The sequence below is a fragment of the Atractosteus spatula genome, unplaced genomic scaffold (assembly GCF_055471065.1).
Source record: "Atractosteus spatula isolate fAtrSpa1 unplaced genomic scaffold, fAtrSpa1.hap1 Scaffold_104, whole genome shotgun sequence".
Lineage (NCBI taxonomy): Eukaryota > Metazoa > Chordata > Actinopteri > Semionotiformes > Lepisosteidae > Atractosteus > Atractosteus spatula.
Window position 1 is genome coordinate 37861 of NW_028296658.1, and position 19764 is coordinate 57624.

The following is a 19764-nucleotide window of genomic DNA, read 5'->3' on the forward strand; positions in this document are numbered from 1 at the left end:
ACACACACCCTGCACAGGACACTGACCCATCACAGGACACACACACACCCTGCACAGGACACTGACCCATCACAGGACACACACACACCCTGCACAGGACACTGGTCCATCACAGGACACACACACACCCTGCACAGGACACTGGCCCATCACAGGACACACACACACCCTGCACAGGACACTGACCCATCACAGGACACACACACACCCTGCACAGGACACTGACCCATCACAGGACACACACACACCCTGCACACTGGCCCATCACAGGACACACACACACCCTGCACAGGACACTGGTCCATCACAGGACACACACACACCCTGCACAGGACACTGACCCATCACAGGACACACACACACCCTGCACAGGACACTGACCCATCACAGGACACACACACACCCTGCACACTGGTCCGTCACAGGACACACACACACCCTGCACAGGACACTGACCCATCACAGGACACACACACACCCTGCACAGGACACTGACCCATCACAGGACACACACACACCCTGCACAGGACACTGGCCCATCACAGGACACACACACACCCTGCACAGGACACTGGTCCATCACAGGACACACACACACCCTGCACAGGACACTGGCCCATCACAGGACACACACACACCCTGCACAGGACACTGGCCCATCACAGGACACACACACACCCTGCACAGGACACTGGCCCATCACAGGACACACACACACCCTGCACACTGGTCCATCACAGGACACACACACACCCTGCACAGGACACTGGTCCATCACAGGACACACACACACCCTGCACAGGACACTGACCCATCACAGGACACACACACACCCTGCACAGGACACTGACCCATCACAGGACACACACACACCCTGCACAGGACACTGACCCATCACAGGACACACACACACCCTGCACACTGGTCCGTCACAGGACACACACACACCCTGCACAGGACACTGACCCATCACAGGACACACACACACCCTGCACAGGACACTGACCCATCACAGGACACACACACACCCTGCACAGGACACTGGCCCATCACAGGACACACACACACCCTGCACAGGACACTGGTCCATCACAGGACACACACACACCCTGCACAGGACACTGGCCCATCACAGGACACACACACACCCTGCACAGGACACTGGCCCATCACAGGACACACACACACCCTGCACAGGACACTGGCCCATCACAGGACACACACACACCCTGCACACTGGTCCATCACAGGACACACACACACCCTGCACAGGACACTGGTCCATCACAGGACACACACACACCCTGCACAGGACACTGACCCATCACAGGACACACACACACCCTGCACAGGACACTGACCCATCACAGGACACACACACACCCTGCACAGGACACTGACCCATCACAGGACACACACACACCCTGCACACTGGTCCGTCACAGGACACACACACACCCTGCACAGGACACTGACCCATCACAGGACACACACACACCCTGCACAGGACACTGACCCATCACAGGACACACACACACCCTGCACAGGACACTGACCCATCACAGGACACACACACACCCTGCACAGGACACTGGCCCATCACAGGACACACACACACCCTGCACAGGACACTGGTCCATCACAGGACACACACACACCCTGCACAGGACACTGGCCCATCACAGGACACACACACACCCTGCACAGGACACTGACCCATCACAGGACACACACACACCCTGCACACTGGCCCATCACAGGACACACACAGACACACACACACCAGGGCCAACTCTCCCAGAAGCCAGTTAACCCACCAGCCTGTCTCTGGACTGTGGGGGGAGGCTGGGGCGCCCCAGAGGAAACCCATGTGAACCCGGGGAGAACACGCAGACTCCACACAGACAGCACCTCAGCAACGGAACCCGGGGCCCCGGCGCTGCGAGGCAGCAGTGCCCCCCCGAGATGGGCAGCAGGACCCAGCCCTGCGCCCCGCCTCTCCAGCGGCAGTGTGCACACAAGACGAGGCGGCACAGCTGCTCTCGCCAGCTGCTCGTAACCGCGGCGGGTATCTGCCCGCACATCTCCGCCTGCCCCCCCCCAGAGCAGACCGCCGCCTGCTGCTCTCTGCGTACGGGGATCGTGCAAGACGCGCGCAGGAGAACCGGCGAGAAGCCCCTCACAGTGAAACCACCAGCACATAAAACCAGTTTAGCTGCCCAAGATCCCCACTCGTCTCTCCAAGCCCGTGCCGTGTAAGCGTCTGCGTCAGGCCCCTCTGCGCCGCACGACGCCACCTTGCGCACAGAACGTATTTCCGGATTTTACGCCCCCCCCCGCGCACACACACACTTGAGAGAAGGCGGATGTCGTCTCGTCGACCTGCGCCGGCCGCGCGCGGTGAGCCCACCCACGCACGCACGTGTACAGTATCTGTCTCCCCCCCTCCTCCCTGCGCCCCATCCTGCCCCGAGCCCTAACGGTGCGTGGCGCGGCGCCAGGCGACACACACACACAAACACACACACCCCGCCGGCGCGGCAGGCGTCTTCCTGGCACCTGTGCCAGCCTGCCGACGCTGTAGGCTCCCAAACCTCTCTGTCTGAAGGCCCGTCAAGGGCTTCATCACGGCTCGGCTCCCTTTACTGCAAAGGCGCGGGGGGGGGGGGGGGGGTCCTGTGGCAGCCAAGGGATTCCCAAGACCCCCCCCCCACCACCACCACAGCAGTCCTGGGATCCTGAGCGCTGTCTGGTTGATCTTCTCGGGTGAAAGGAAAGCCTCTGGCCTGATGTCAGGCGGATCGGCGTCTTTGGCGAGAGAGTGACAGCAGGGGAGCGGGCAACACCAATACTGACGATCAGCCTGTTTCAAGACTGACGTGGATTGGGACAAAAACTCCATCGTCGGGGCCGCTTCATTGAATTGTAAATCACTCCGAACGAATTAAAAAAAAACAAACAAATGTGTCTTTTGCTTTACTTCGCACGTCTCTTTCCCTAACCTATTTCATTGGCAATTGAGTTCACAACGTGTCCATTTTGGGTCCTGAACGTTTTCTTAAACGACAGCGAAAAAGGTGATCTCACGAAGCTGTTTTTAAGGACAACACAGGACCAGATGCGCCACACCACCTGCTGCGTGACGTCAGAAGCACAGTGAGGTCACACACACACACACGCGCGGAACGAGCGCGCACACGGCAGTGCTCGGGCGCCCTCTTGCGGCTGATGGGCGTTACTGCACGACACCGCAGCAAAAGCATCTTGGGTTGTTCAAACTTCATGCCGGTGCGTTTCTAAATTAAACGTCATATCGAGGCGCTTTCATTGTGTGTTTAACGGGCAGTATAGGAAATACGGCGAATAGGAAAAAAAACCCAAAATACCTTTTGTTCAAACAGACAATCTCTTTCAAAGTTAAAAAAAAGGTGGGTGCATCTCTGGCAGGCCCCGCAGCTCTCACACAAGGCCCAGGCCCTGTCCTATAGCAACGTGTCGTGCACATGTCGCTGGAGCAGCGCACACCTCCACACGAGAGGGGAAAAAAAAAAAACACGCAGCATTACAATCTCGGAAAGCTTGGGGGTGGAAAGGCTCATCGGTATGAAATCGACAGTCTTCGCTCCAGCTGCTGATACTCTTTTTGTCAGCCTTGAGACGTGTCCACTGCCAACACGCGAACAGCCCTGTTACTGCTAGAAACTCAGTGGCCGGACGCCGGGTCCCACAGCGCCCTCTTGTCGCTAAGCCCGCTGATGACGGGCCGACCGCACCGCTGCAGAGTCACCGCTAGAGGGGGCAGAGTTTTAATGAGGCGGTGCAATGCTCACTAAAACTCACTAGGGGGCGACGGTTTCGTTCATTTTCCCCAGCTTTCTGTCTGTGGGAAATCAGATGCGTTTCCAAAGTGCTTCAGAATCCACCTGCGACCAGAAGAGGACTCGCTGCCCTGCCTGCTCTCACCCGGGGCCCCCTGAGATGTGTCCACCGCCCCCACGCAGCGTGTTAAGTGTCGAACACGCAAACAGTGCTGTTAGGCTGGAAACTCAGTGGCCGGACGCCGGAGCCCACAGCGCCCTCTTGTCGCCGTGTGAGCGAACTGCACGTCCAGGGGGGAGGCGCCGCTCACTGTGCGGAGTCGCCCTCTAGGGGCAGGAACACTGAACTGCACACGGCCGGCGGCGCCCTGAGGAACAGGCTCCCGCTTCAGTCCTGCAGCGGAGCTCCCTGCACAGACCCGCGTCGCTTCTTTTCCTGAATTTCGCCAACTCCTGAACCCAGAGAGCAGGAGAGCGGGCTGGGAGCCGGAGCAGACCAGCTCACGCCACCGGAGAGTCTGCAGCGATACACCCGCTGATCACCACGACTAAGGGGACTGGTGTAGGGGAGCGGGCTTAGTTCAGTAAAACTGGGAGGTAAAGTATAGAAGCATCCAGAGCCGGCCGTCCTAGTGCTGTCTGCAGACCCCCTGCTCCAGTGCAGTCACAGGCCCCTCTGGGACTGGAACCGAGTGATCCGCAGACAGACGTGGCCGGAGGGAACAGAGCTCAGGGCAGGGAGGCCCTTGTCCCTCCTGCTGTGTCCCCTGGGCGCCAGGGAAAAGCCCACCTGCTCTCGATTTACTCACTGGCTCAAAACAGAGGACCAGAGAGCAGGACTGGCAGCCCTGTGTCGACTCGGGGCGGAGATGTCTGGAGCTCGGGCTCGAGACCTGCTGCTTCATGGGAGACCGGCGCACTGGAGCTTCGGATTCGGGGAGAACGAATGGAGCAGCAGTTCAGTCCCCTCCCTCCTCTCTACACACCCCCCACCCCCGCACCCCGACTCTCCCTGCACAGAGCTACAGCAACAGACTCGTCCCGAGAGGCCGCAGGAACGCTGGGTTCACTAGTGCCAACACAGAAGGGGAGGCTGTGGCGAAAACAGACATGGCAGCCTACGGTCGCCGACTGACCCCCGCTTCTCGAGGAACCCCGACTCCTTCGCGAAAGACATCCAGAAACGCTCGTGCAGGAGCGGAGCCGAATCGCACCAGAGGCAGGAGCCCCCCCCCACCACAGAAGACACCAGGGGCCAAAATTACGTGTTCCAGCAACTTTTATTTCCAACAGACCGCCACCCAACCTGCACAACCGAGAGACGCAAAGTCTCCGCAGTCCGGCCGGGCTGGAAGTCTTTCATTAAAACAGCAATCCAGTGACAAAACAGGAGTCGTTAAAAAAAATCACCTCTCCACGCACTAAAAACAGGAGCATTACAGTACCACGCTGGAATGTCTTGGTTGTGTGGTAACGGAATGTCTAGGGGACAGTCGGGATGTTGGGGACACTGGCCTCTGGCCTGAAGACTGCAGGCTAGCGTGTGAGTGTGCACCCCTGTGTTCGAGTTGATCTTAGAGCCCCACACACGCATGCACCAGGCAGGTACAGGTCCTGCTTCTCTGTCCTGTGAACGGTTTCTGTTCAGTCAATTTAAAAACTAAAAAAAGACATTTAAAAGAAGAGATTTAAGCTGTCCACAGGCGGTAATGAAAACGGATAGGGATGACCCCTTATCACCGACACCGACTGAACCGCTGAAGGGCTAACGGACACGTCACGGGCCTCGCAGGATCCAGGACCAACGGATCCTGCAATTATTAGAACTCGGTCCTTTTCAAAAAGGAAAATTAAAATTCAGTTTCATTCAGAAACCTGCTCTCCCGGAAAACGAACTGGCTCACAGGCCCATCAGACAACAAATGGGAAAGGTCAGGGTGTTGGAGCAGAGTGTACAGTACTGGTTCTGTGTCGGGTCAGTGTGGAGGAGCAGAGTGTACAGTACTGGTTCTGGGTCTGGATCAGGGTCAGTGTGGAGCAGTAGTTCTGGGTCTGGGTCAGTGCTGAATAGCAGAGTGTATAGTACTGGTTCTGGGTCGGGTCAGTGTGTTGGAGCAGAGTGTACAGTACTGGTTCTGGGTCGGGTCAGGGTGTTGGAGCAGAGTGTACAGTACTGGTTCTGGGTTGGGTCAGTGTGGAGGAGCAGAGTGCACAGTACTGGTTCTGTTGGAACAGAGTGTACAGCAGTTGTGGGTCAGTGTGGGTCAGTAGTTATGGTTCTGGGTCAGGCCAGTGTGTTGGAGCAGAGTGTACAGCAGTTGTGGGTCAGTGTGGGTCAGTAGTTATGGTTCTGGGTCAGGCCGGTGTGTTGGAGCAGAGTGTACAGCAGTTCTGGGTCAGTGTGGGTCAGTAGTTATGGTTCTGGGTCAGGCCAGTGTGTTGGAGCAGAGTGTACAGCAGTTCTGGGTCAGTGTGGGTCAGTAGTTATGGTTCTGGGTCAGGCCGGTGTGTTGGAGCACTGTACAGCAGTTCTGGGTCAGTGTGGATCAGTAGTTCTGGTGCTGGGAGGGGGGGTAGAGGGAAGCAGCGAGCAGGAAGTCCAGTGGGTGGGGGTGGGGTGGGAGCGTGGCCGCCGGGCTCAGGGCGTGTAGGGGAACCGCAGCAGCAGCCCCTCGCTGGGCTCCAGCTTCAGGTCCGCGAGCTCCAGCTGCTGGTCCCGGGCCCGGCCCGGCTCGGTGCTCAGCACCAGGGAGGCGGCGCGCGGCAGCCCCACCTCGCCCGCCAGGCCGCAGGGGGCGGAGTGGTTGGCGAAGTTCAGCACCGCCAGGTAGCGCTCGCTCTGGTCCCACTCGCGCAGGAAGGCCAGCGAGGCCGGGCAGGCCAACCGGAGCGGCCGGAAGTCCCCGTGCTCCAGGGAGCGCTCCCTCCCCCGCAGCTCGCTCAGCTCCCGGAACAGCTCCCGGATGGCGAGCCGGCCCTTCTGGACCTGGGGAGGGGGGGGGGGGGGGGGGAGGGGGTCAGCGACGGAGGAGGAGGAGGAGGCTCTCGAACCCCAGCCTGCCCCCCACACCCCCCCCAGCTGCGTCCGGACGGGAGACTCACCGTGTCCGCGGTGTCCTGGGACTCGTTCCACAGCATCCCGGGAAACGGCGTGTCCTGGGAGAACGCAGGGGAGAGGGGAGGGGAGGTTCAGAGGGAGATTTTCTTAGGCCCCGCCCCACCGGGGCGAACCCCAGGACACGAGCTGAGAGCACCGGCGCGCGAGTGTGTGTACGGGCCGCCCGGAACGGGCTCTGCCCTGGGAGGGGGGGTCAGAGGTCACCCAACACCCACCCCTAGCTGGCTAATAATAATAATAACAACAACAATAATACAGTATATATATCCCTGTCACTATACTGGGGCATTAGGACCCACACAGACCGCAAGGTAAGCGCCCCCTACTGGCCCCACTAACAGCAGCCTCAACTCTCCCAGGAGTCTCCCCTCCAGGTACTGGCCAGGCTCACACCTGCTGGGCTCCAGTGGGGCCGCAGGGTGTCACGGAAAAGAGAAGCACATAATCCAGAGACGCCACCTGGTAACAGTGGGATTCAAACCCGCCCCCCCCCCCCCCCCCCCTCACCTGCTCGTCCTGGAGCCCGATCTCGTCGCCGTAGTTGAAGACGGGCGTCCCGGGCAGCGTGAAGAGCAGCAGGTGGTACAAGCGGACCAGCTGTTGGGGCACCAGCGACGCCAGGTGGCCCGCGGACCTCCCGCCCACGTTCCAGCTCATCCGGCTCTGGTTCAGCCCGGCCAGCAGCGCCTCCACCGCCACGGACAGGTCCGAGACGTCCTGGTTCAGACGCAGGAGCCCCGACAGAAGCAGGTCCACCTGGGTGCGGTTCTGGAGCTCCATGATCTTGTCAGATTGGTTTAAAGCCGTCACCCCGATCAGAACCCTGTGGACAGAGACCCAAAGAGCTGAGATCTTGGCACTGAGGCGTAGGGCCCCTGTCGCTAAGCCCGCTGCTTACGGGCCGACCGCACTGCTGCAGAGTCACCGCTAGAGGGGGCAGAGTTTTAATGAGGCGGTGCAATGCTCACTAAACCTCACTAGGGGGCGACGTTTTCGTTCATTTTCCCCACCTCTCTCTCTGTGGGAAATCGGATGCGTTCCCCAAAGTGCTTCAGAATCCACCTGCGACCAGAAGAGGACTCGCTGCCCTGCCTGCTCTCACCCGGGGCCCCCTGAGATGTGTCCACCGCCCCCACGCAGCGTGTTAAAGTGTCGAACACGCAAACAGTGCTGTTAGGCTGGAAACTCAGTGGCCGGACGCCGGAGCCCACAGCGCCCTCTTGTCGCCGTGTGAGCGAACTGCACGTCCAGGGGGGAGGCGCCGCTCACTGTGCGGAGTCGCCCTCTAGGGGCAGGAACACTGAACTGCACACGGCCGGCGGCGCCCTGAGGAACAGGCTCCCGCTTCAGTCCTGCAGCGGAGCTCCCTGCACAGGCCCGCGTCGCTTCTTTTCCTGAATTTCGCCAACTCCTGAACCCAGAGAGCAGGAGAGCGGGCTGGGAGCCGGAGTCTGCAGCAATTAACCAGTGCAGCCGAGATCGAGCCCTCCGACAGGCACCTGACTCTTGATGCTGCGGCGTAGTGGGGGCTGCTGGACCTGAGGGGGGTCCCCCTCCCTGCACCCGAGACACGCCGGGGCCCCCTGGGAGGGGAGGTGCCGCCCGGGTCGGCGGCCCGCTCACCTGTCGGCCGGCTCCGAGCCCTCCCACTTGGTCTTGTTCCTCAGCTCCTCCCACAGCGCGGGCGCCTTGTCCGCCAGGTGATCCAGGCCGGACAGCTGGATCCCCTTCACCCCCATCCCGAGCCAGAAGTCGAACGCCCCCTGCAGGAGAGGAAGAGAAGCACAGGAGGCCCGTTGACACAGAGGGCGGGAGGGGGGCGGAGCGGTCGGAGCCAGCGCTCCTGGCTCCTGGCGAGACAAGGCCGGAGGAGCTCCTCCAGCCCGTCGGCCAGCCGAGCAACTGAGCAGCCAAGCCAGCCAGACGGGCCAGGCGGCTTCCCCTCATCTGCATCAGGTCTCCAGCTCTGAAGACGCCCTCCGCGGGGCAAAATGGCCTCCACTCCTTTCTGCTGTCTAGATCACTATGTACAGCCCCCCCCCTCCTTCCTCAAATCATTCCCATACTGGCCTCCAGCTGGGGCATGAGGGGGGGGGTGTCTCGGCGGTCCTGCAGGAAAGGGGGGTTTACCTTGATCTTGGCCTGCTGGGAGGGGTCCTGCAGGAATCTGTCGCTGTACCAGGGCATCTGGCCTCTGTAGTTAGGGGTGAGGTCGACCACCACAGACATGCCTGAGGGAGGGAGAGAGGGGGTGAGCACATCGGGAGGGGGGAGCCCAGGCCGAGGACGACCCTGGTCGCACACCCCCCCCCAGAGGACGGGCGGGCCAGCTCACCCTTCCCCTGCGCCTTGCTCACGAAGCTCTTGAAGTTGTCCTGGGTGCCCAGCGAGTCGTCGATGGCATCGAGGCGCAGCGCGGTCTCCGAGTCTTTGGGGGCCTTGTGGAGGGACCCCAGCACCAGGCCCTTGACCTTCAGCTGGCTCAGGCTGTTGATGTGGTCTTCCATCGCTGAGAGAGAGAGAGAGAGGGAGAGGGAGAGATCAGACCCCCCTCCGGTCTAACCTGTCCGACCGGCCCAGGAACAGCCCCGAGCGCAGCTGCTTCCCGGCAGCCTGACCTGTGGAAAAGGCACTGCAGCGCGCACGCGGAACAGATCCAGCCAGGACACCGTTCCCATTGCCCTGGGAGACGGCGCGACCTTTCCCCCACTTCCCTCTGGCAGTGTGTGCTGACTGCAGCAGTCCTCTCAGCTGACTGCCTGACGGGGCTTGGGCGGGGGGCGGGGGGGGGAGGCTGTTTGTCACAGGAGCGCAGGAGAGAACCGGCTCGCTCCGGCTCAGGGAGCAGCTGGTGTCCCAGTCACATGACTGCCGCGCTGAGCGAGGGAGGGAGGGAGGGAGGATGTGTACGCTGGCCCCAGAGCCAGGCTGTTCCTGTACACGCACAGCTGAGCGCAGACCTCAGGGAGGGGAACTGCAGAAACACTCGGGCTGCTTTCGAGAGGAAGCGAGGCGGCACGTGAGCTCAGAGGGGTCAGATCTGCCGTCGCACGCAGACTGGGAGTGTGACCTGGCCCAGGAAGAGCTTCCCCTCTCCCGCATCACGGGAGGGTAGAGGCCTCAGTGCCACCGAAGAGGTGTCCATCGCACCCCCCCTGCACAGCGGGCTGATCCGCTCCAGGGTTCACACTGGTGTCCATCGCACCCCCACTGCACAGCGGGCTGATCCGCTCCAGGGTTCACACTGGTGTCCATCACACCCCCACTGCACAGCGGGCTGATCCGCTCCAGGGTTCACACTGGTGTCCATCGCACCCCCACTGCACAGCGGGCTGATCCGCTCCAGGGTTCACACTGGTGTCCATCGCACCCCCACTGCACAGCGGGCTGATCCGCTCCAGGGTTCACACTGGTGTCCATCGCACCCCCACTGCACAGCGGGCTGATCCGCTCCAGGGTTCACACTGGTGTCCATCGCACCCCCCCTGCACAGCGGGCTGATCCGCTCCAGGGTTCACACTGGTGTCCATCGCACCCCCACTGCACAGCGGGCTGATCCGCTCCAGGGTTCACACTGGTGTCCATCACACCCCCACTGCACAGCGGGCTGATCCGCTCCAGGGTTCACACTGGTGTCCATCGCACCCCCACTGCACAGCGGGCTGATCCGCTCCAGGGTTCACACTGGTGTCCATCGCACCCCCACTGCACAGCGGGCTGATCCGCTCCAGGGTTCACACTGGTGTCCATCACACCCCCACTGCACAGCGGGCTGATCCGCTCCAGGGTTCACACTGGTGTCCATCACACCCCCCCTGCACAGCGGGCTGATCCGCTCCAGGGTTCACACTGGTGTCCATCGCACCCCCACTGCACAGCGGGCTGATCCGCTCCAGGGTTCACACTGGTGTCCATCACACCCCCACTCACCTTGCAGCGCGGGCTTCTGCTTGTCGGCCACGAAGGCCTCGGGGTCCCCGATCTCGTAGAGGGGGCCCTCGTTCCACCAGCGCATGGGGGGCAGCGGCCTGCAGCGTGGCGCCTGCACGATGATGACCACGGCGCCCACCAGCATGCCCACCCAGCCCAGCCAGAAGAGCACCAGCAGGGCCCAGCGGGTGCGCACCCAGCCCGGGGTGCCGGCCACCTTCAGCAGCTCCTCCTTGGACAGGCCGGTGAACTTGGCCTCCGCCTCCTCGGGCATCTTGACCTTCACGCAGCCGTTCTGCTCGCCCGCGGCCTCCTCCTCGCCCGCCGCCTTCATGGGCTGCTTCTCGGGGTCCAGCTCGTTCAGCTCCACGTCCTTCAGCTCGGCCCCGGCGTCCTGGCTCATGGTGGCGCGCTCTGCGGGCGGGGGGGGGAGAGAGAGAGAGAGAGGGAGAGGGGTCAGTCGGGGCGCATCTGCGGGTGCAGGGACAGCGCGCAACTCCAGTGGATGAGGCGTCACCCCCCTCCCCCCTAACCAACGCCGACGTCTTTATCCACGAGGTCTCGCCTGATCGCCAGACGCACACTACCCCCCCCCCAGGCTGAGAACCCGGCACAGGCACGGAGGAGGCCTGACATGCGCACTGACGGGCGCACTGCCCGGCTCCTCTCCTTCCTCGGCTCTGACGAAGCGGAGAAGAGGTCATGCGACCGGAACACGCGAGTCCCCCCCCCCCCCCCCCACTGCTGTCATGCGAGAGGCTGTCGTGGCGCTGCAGAGGTCTCAATGCACAGCAGAGGAGAAGATGTGTATCGATGTACTGCAGCGGTGTAGAGGTGTATCGATGTGCTGCAGAGAGCAGTAGAGTAGTTTACTGCCCTATGTACACGTATATCGGAATGCTCTCGGGACAGACACCACCACACAACGTAGACGACGTGAACAATAAATGTCGTAGCGAGATCAAAATTAAAAAAAGTGGTCGACTACGCTATACTAGCCGCAGCGGTGAGGATGTAGCGCTTAAGATTCAGCATCATCGCCGGCCGTGTGCAGGCGGATGAACCTCTCTGTAGAGAGTCCTCTGAAGGGCTATCGAGTTTATTCATCCTTTGCGGCCGCTTCTCTCCCCGCGGGGGCGGGGAGTCTGATGCAACTGTGCTCCTCGTGTGAGCCGTCAGATCACAGAACAGACGCACAAGCGGAACACAACCCCCATAGAAAATTATTATTTTTTTAAATTTGGAACCGGTTAGCTAGCGTCAACGTGTCAGGTGTATAGTCAAAATAAATTATAGATTTTAAAATAATCATTGATCCGAAAAAGATTCAACAACCAGGTCGGCGCTGTGATAGCCCGTACCGCGCGGAAGGTATTCCGGTTCGGTCAAAGAGAGCAAAACCAGGGATCGTCGACAGCCCCCGGTCCCCTCACCTTACCTGTGCGGTTGAAAAAAATATTAAAACCTGGGTGTTTTAGCGTGGAAATATCCTTCCAGTAGCTCGAGTCTCAGACTTGAAATTACTCGCTCCCGGCTCTGCCGCGTATATACTGCCGGTCCGCTGGCCCCGCCCCCCACCTCTTACGTCACCGCTGTTAAGGTGGCACTGCCGCCGTGACCGTTTCATGTTCGTGATCAGGGATTATTAATTATCCCCCTTCTTTAAGTACAGGCATTGTCCTTGAACCGAATGATTACGAAATACCATGGCGCTTAATAAAATGGCGCACTGTACCATGAAAGAACACACCTATTTAACCCTGATAAAAGTATAAAACGCAGCAAAACGCAATACTCCCTCGTTGAACGCGACCAAACCTGTTTTTACGAATGCAAGAACGGTTCTCGGCGAGGACGGTTCCGTTCTGACGTACATTAAAAACAGTTAAATAATATGCACGTTAGAACGGAACCGTCCTCGCCGAGAACCGTTCTTGCATTCGTAAAAACAGGTTTGGTCGCGTTCAACGAGGGAGTCCACCTTAAAAGACCTAAACCTTAAAAAAAAAAGGTGACGAAACCCTGAGCACAGCTGAAAACAAGACACATTCCGGATCTCTGTGTTCCCTGGACAAACCGAGAACAAACACGCCGTCTTCTCTGAACTGCTGTCGAACTGCTCCCCCCTCTCGGGTTTCTCCGGTTAAAACGTGCAATAATTTTTTGTGTCTGCAATGAAGGATCATTCTCGGCTATTGAACATCTAATTGTCACTACTGATGCCTGATGATGAAGGCCGTTATATTAAAAACTGAAGGCAGAGGCTGGATTGGGGCAATATAACAGTCTTGTTAACACTGGGGGCTCCAGTCCAGTAGGACAGTCTTGTTAACACTAGGGGCTGTGGTCCCAATCCAGTAGGACAGTCCTGTGACACTGGGGCTCCAGTCCAGTAGGACAGTCCTGTTACACTGGGGACTGTGGTCCCAGTCCAGTAGGACAGTCCTGTTACACTGGGGCTCCAGTCCAGTAGGACAGTCCTGTTACACTGGGGGCTCCAGTCCAGTAGGACAGTCCTGTGACACTGGGGACTGTGGTCCCAGTCTTGTAGAACAGTCCTGTTACACTGGGGGCTGTGGTCCCAGTAGGACAGTCCTGTTACACTGGGGGCTGTGGTCCCAGTAGGACAGTCCTGTTACACTGGGGACTGTGGTCCCAGTCCAGTAGGACAGTCCTGTTACACTGGGGGCTGTGGTCCAGTTAAACAGTAGTGCTACACTGGAGGCTACAGTCTATAAGCAGTGGAATACACTTGCTCTTCTGCAGCAGAGACACCAGTAGAAATATGTCAACAGTAAAAACTGGAGAGCAGAAAGCCTGCTCGGGGCTTACTGTGAAAGTACTGAAGCACGATAGGCCCAGGATCCATCTGGGCGAAATTACTTGGCATTTGTCCAGACGGCTGAGGGAGACAGGGCGTCCTGCCAAGCCCCCCGTTAAAAAGCTGCAGGGATGCAGGACTGTATCGAGTACTCATACACAAAAACAAACCCCTCCCATCCCAGCAGCCCAAGGCGGGGGAGAAGAGATCAGGATCTCAGGTTTCACGAAAACACAGCGTTCTTAAAGCCAGCAAATCCTGGGCACAGCCACCCTGGTTACCTCCCTCTGCTCCTGCAGACCCGGCTGCCTCCCCGCTGGCCGCAGACGAGGAGACCATCCGGCACAACTAGCCCGTTCGCCTCCTGATCTCTACGGAGAAGCACGCGTGTCCCACAGCACGGCGGACAAAAGGCTCGGTCAGCTTGCAAACCTACACTCCCCAGCTTGTTCCACGCTCTCACCATCCTTTGTGTAAAGAAGAACCCCCCCGCACCACCACCACCGTCTTGACTATAAATGCACTTGTGCAGTTTCCCCTGGTCTCCAGGTTCGCAATTCCGGGTCTCACTGGGTCGGCGTTGTCGGAACACGCAGGACAGCCCCGGCGCAGATGAGTGGTCAAGGGTTCGGCTGGCAAAGTCGGTACTCTGCACTACGCTTGGGGAGGGTCTGGGACTGGGCTCGGAAAGGGGTTTTGCCGATGGGAGATGAGGGCAGGACAGCGGGTCAGGAAGACGCCACAAGGGCTCCGCTCTCGAAAGTGGTTATCGATCAGACCCTTCTGCACCAGGAACAGAGCAGGCGCCCTGTGCCTGCACGCCGTCTGACAGTCAACAGATTTAGACAACGTTGTTTTACTTTAAAAATAAAAAATTACCCCCCCTCCCCCACAAAGATCTGCTCTCCTCTCCTCAACTTTCCAGGAAAAATGAAATCGCACCGTCAGCGATGTGGTGAAAGGGGAGTCCTGACTTGTTTTTTGGGATCCTCGCCCCTCCCTCCGCGCCTCCTTCCTGAGCACATGGAACCTTGTTTACAGTCTCGCCGATCTCCCCCGGCCTCCCATCTGGTTTCTATTCCAGGAAACAGGGGTACAGGTCACTCCCGGACACAATAACAAAACAGGGGCGGAGAGTACAGACCCCCCCCCCCCCCCACCGGGAGAGCAGCTGGGGTTTTGCTCCTGTGATGCAGGTCCAGGTTTTTTTCCCCCCCTTTTTTTTTGATCTGCAACTTTTTAGTTCGACTTGAAAGACTCCCATCGTGGTGTGCAGGCGACAGGGTGCCCCTGTTGTTTATTTTCTCTAAAAAGGGACTCGTCTGAAACCCCACCACCCCTCTCTACAAAACAGGAAACACCTTCCATCAGCTCAAAGGAGCTCCTGTTTGTTTTTAATGTGTATGTTCACAACCCCCCCCCCCAGATCCTGAGCAGCCTGCCCTGGGACAGGAGTCAGAGCAGGCTGTCTGGAGCACGGGCTCCTGAAAATCTTACAGGATTCCCAGGCGACACAGACAGGACACTGTCTCAGCAGGAGGCTTCATTGCACACACAATACTACATACCGCCCTACACACAATATACACCCACTGCTCAACATACTGCCCTACACGTACACACACACAGCACTCCCACAGAGGAGGAATGGATGGGGTGGCCAGTGTCCCTCTTACAAAAATAAGCAGCCTCCCTTCCTTCGAATTTCAAAAGCCCCTGCCGGTGTCTGAGGGTCACCCCAGTCCCACGGGGGCTCAGAGCCAAGTGTGGCTGTCCCTGCGGCCATATTATTCACCTGCAGCTCAGGCACTGAGGATGCAAGCTGCTGCGTCTCTGGCCCTCTGCCTCGTGTACAGCGAAGACAAGCCGATCCTGGATCGGGAGAGGGCTCCGTGTCCAATACTGCAGACAACACCCACTCAGGGGCAAGACTGCCTAACCCCAGGGCAAAACGTCCTCCGAGACAGAAGGACCGTAACACCCTCTGGCATGGTGTTCACCAGAGGGACGGGTGAGGGGGCGAGGCTGGTGCTGGGAGCACTGGCGAACAACTGGAAGGGGGGAGAGAGAGAGCTGAGCCTTGTCTGTTCAGTTTCTCAACACTAGCAAAGTGCAGGCTGGTAAACGGAATCCGTCTGCCACCCCCCAATCCGGAGGGGAGACAGCAGATTTACCCCCACTGGAATATCCAAGCGCACTCTTGGATAAAGAGGCACCAACTAGATAAACACGAATGATCATGAAATATTAAAACTATAAAAAAAACACGGGAGAACTGAACTTATAAAATCTAACCCCCTGTCAGGTAAATCTCATTCTGTGCCTGGTAAACAGCCCAGAAAATCCCTGTAATGCTCAGCCAGGGGACAGGAAGAGACACCCCCCTCCTCCCCCATTATGTCTGAGTGGATCAACTCCTTTGAAATGGAGCTGGCTCAGCACCCCCCCCCAGCAACCTGAACAATGGGCTACTCCGTCTCCCGGGCAACAGAGCCCAGGCTCACTGAAGGCAGACCTGGCAGCCAGCGAGGACAGGCTGTGCGTCCATCGCCAGCGGGGAGAAACGGCGACGAAGGCTTTCTGCCGCACCGTGAGAAATACTCGGGGATTACACAAACCTTCAAAAATAACCCATCTGATCCCAGAACTCCCACATCTACCACAATGAGAACAAACTCCCAGTCCTACTGGGAGACGAGGGAGGGAAATGAGCTGTGGAACAGCGAGCCTGACTCTCCAGTAATGTTTAGTTTGTTGTAAGTAAGCCGTTGTGTTGAAAGATGATGTACTGGTGGTAAATGCTTTGGCAAAAACTAATTCATCGGTCACAACAATAAACCCGCCTGAGGAGGAAAGGGAGAGGCAGGCCAGGCCACGCCGACACGCGTGCCCGCGGTCTCGAAGGAACCCCTGGAAAACGGCCTGTAATACCATGTCACCAGAGAGAATATGCATTGCGGTGTTGTGCTCAAAGCCCAGATTTCATCTGCTTTCAGAATGCGCAACACCTGACCCAGTCCCTGCATGGTTACTACCCTCTAAATTAATCTCCACTGCACACGGTGGGGGATTAACAAGTGTGGCCTCTGTGTTTCAAGCAGGGGTGGTGCTGTCCTGGAAGGCCTGTGACTGGGAAACTGCAGGATTTCATTCCAGCTCGGGTCCAGACAACCTAAACCAGTTCGTGACTGGACTCCAGATGCTCAGGCGCCGTGCTGGTGCTTTAAAAGACGCCTAAAAAACAGTACAGACACACCAGCACCCCAGGACCGGGAGACCTGGTGAAAAGGTTAAACCCCACTTTAGTAACAAGATAACACCCCCAGAATAAAACGCACCACATCTTTAGAGTACACAAATACCATTGGCCTCATTCATAACAGAACTGCCACTGTGCAGACATATTATATAGACGCTACATTAGTGTACTGCACAGTACACATTAGTATTCTATGCTATAGTTATATCATACTGTTACACTGCTGGAAATCCATAAGACTCGGGACTTTATTCTAGTCAGAGGAGTCTGCCGGCCCCGTCACCACTATCAGCAAGGTGAGAAGTCGTACATCAGCAGGTCTCCTGACCTGAAGTCTCCTGCAGTTACCCTTTGCCTCTCCCTTCTCTGAAGTCTCAGGAGTGGCTGGTCACACATCAACACAAAGCCTCTTAAGTAATCTCTCTGCTCCTTATCTCCCGCTCCAGGATAAAGGCTCCAGCTGCGAGGACGGGCAGAGCTGACACTGCAAGACTTTTTAGCCCTTTGGCCACATACTTTAGTTAACCATCAGGAACCTGGAAATAACTGTGTGCACGACTGACATGTAGGACAGGTTTCCTTCTCTCTTCGCCATGGGTCAAATGGGTCAAATCGCAGCACAGTGCAGACGGACGCGAGACCAGGCTCTCAAACGCCACACACTGGCACTGGGGCTCCTGCTGCTTCACTCTCCAATAGTTCAACACGCCGGAAAAAGCAGGCAGAGGAGGCCACCCTGCGGTCGAGCAGGCTCGAGATGAAGTACCAGAAAGGGCAGGCAATGTTAACTGCCGAGACGCACCAGCCTGGAAGGAGAATCCAGAACAAGGAGGCAGGGAATAACACCGCGAGACACTCTTTCCAAACTGTCAAGATGACATTAATTCTTTTATCAAGAGCCAACAAACACCAGCTTCTGCACTACTTCCTCACTTCTCTAGAACCATGTCACATGTACTCCACCGCCCTCTACAGCCGGCAACAGTAAATCCACTCCACTGGCGAGAGGAACTCGACTGGTTTAAGTGAACACAGGCCAGCGCGAGGAAACTCCAGACACCTGGGGGCAAATATATCCCATAATGTCGGGTAGTCCGAGACAGGAAGTAAGAGTTTATTCTTGGGAACCGATGCGAACTGAACTTCGCCGTGAAACGCCACGTGTGAGCAACATGTAATAACGCTGACGGACTCTCCACGGTACACTGCTTTGGGTCACAGGCTGCTCACTCCTCTGGGCCTAACATAAGATAAAATGAGGTAAAATTGTGGATGGGGTTTGGACCTTAAGAATTTTTACCCCATGTAATATTCTGAGCTTCCGTGTATTTTTAATGAGCAGATAAGTGAAGATAACTGAATGCCCACAGGGCCCTGATAACTAAGCCTTAACCTAAAGCATAAGAAGGAGAAACCAGGAAGGCTCTCTGTTTGAAGACCGGAGGCCCACAAGCCACCCAGAATTTATGTCGGATGCGAGTCTGCAGAATTAGGTGGAATAATCACCTTTTCTTAAACGCACCCAAGTGGACACAGGAACTAGAGGGATGTCGATATAGGAACTACAGGGATTTGTGGAATTTTTCTGGCACTTGGTCAACACCCAAGATCCCTCGGTAAGCAGCAAAACAAACCTTAAAGTGTCCAGCTGTGGCAACCAGGCCTCTACGGTGGCCCAGGGTATTCATTCCTCTTGCTGAGCTGGGTAGATGCTGTGTAATAATCCTCCATTACTGTATTTCCTCTACAAATGTGTAAGGGTTTTTGGGACACCGCGAAAAGAGCTTGATAAGGCCAATGTGTGGAATGGACGAGGACTTAACTGAGAGAAGACAGGAACGGTTGAGATTCTGGCTCCTTCCCTGACCCCTGCTGTGGGAGCCAGTCAAGAGTATTTGCTGATGGGGGTCAGATGTCTTTTTCTTTTCTTCCACCAGACAGGTGAAGGAGAAGGGCACTTCAGACCGAACTGCAATGTGATGAAACGTCCAAAGAGAGGAGGGTGGGGTCAGGGGTCGTAGGAATGAAAGAAGGCTGCAGTGTTTCATGCGCGGAGGAGGGGGGGGGGGGGTGGGGAGCACACCGAGTGCCAAAACCGCCAGGAACAGTACTGAGAGAAGGACTCTCAGCTGCTCTGCCAGAAAGATAGGATGCCAGTTAAGACAAGTGATCCAAGAGGCAGTATTACCCTCCTGCTGTGCCAGGAGAGCTCAGGTAGTTCTAGGGGGTAAACGGCTCCTGCGCTTCCTACAGACAGAGCCCCTTGAGCCCGCCAGCAGCCGCCCCCGATACAAAGCGCTTCTATCGTCCACCCCGAGAAAAGCCTGCTCTCCTCTTCCTGCGCCGGAACACCCCGACTCCGAGGCTCCCCAACGACTCCACTCGTGTCTCTGTCTGTCTTTGACCGCGGGTTTTCTCCCTGGGTGGGGAGGTGCACCGTTCCCGGAGGTACTGCAATACCGGGTCGATGCGTGGAGTGGACGGAGCAAGCCCCTATTCCATCTCCCTGTTCCAAAAATCAATTTAATATATGGTCCCCAGATAGGGGACGTATCAGATATTAAACTGATAAGAACAGATACTACACTTGATCTTAGCCAAAAGGCCGAGAAGCGATGCCGGGCCCCGGCCTTGTCTGAGGGTCCCCCTTCCCTGACGGGGGACGCGGGTTCGGAGGGGAGGGGGCCCTCCACTTCCCAGCACAGAGCCGGCAGGCTCACACGCGCACAGAGCCCTGGGGCAGCCCGCTCCACAGCGGGACAGAGGGCGGCTCCGGCCGCGAGGAGCCCCTTTGCGGCGAAGCCAGCACCGGCTACAG

The 19764-nt window shown here is 57.9% G+C and overlaps 1 protein-coding gene and 1 non-coding gene across 2 annotated transcripts; both read right to left on the minus strand.

Annotated features, from left to right (window-relative positions):
• Positions 1–5079: 5079 nt before the first annotated feature.
• On the minus strand, positions 5080–12731 carry LOC148809991 (amino acid transporter heavy chain SLC3A2-like). The gene is made up of 8 exons (XM_088909169.1): positions 12305–12731; positions 10867–11280; positions 9272–9445; positions 9067–9167; positions 8560–8699; positions 7444–7759; positions 6921–6974; positions 5080–6804 (listed from the first exon to the last, which is right to left on the minus strand). Exons 2-8 carry the CDS (start codon positions 11267–11269, stop codon positions 6457–6459), a joined length of 1536 nt encoding a protein of 511 aa, XP_088765295.1. The 5' UTR covers positions 11270–11280; positions 12305–12731; the 3' UTR covers positions 5080–6456.
• A 6641-nt stretch (positions 12732–19372) lies between these two features.
• LOC148809992 (U2 spliceosomal RNA) lies at positions 19373–19563 on the minus strand. The gene has a single exon (XR_016087037.1). It is a non-coding gene; the product is annotated as a U2 spliceosomal RNA (small nuclear RNA).
• Positions 19564–19764: the final 201 nt, after the last annotated feature.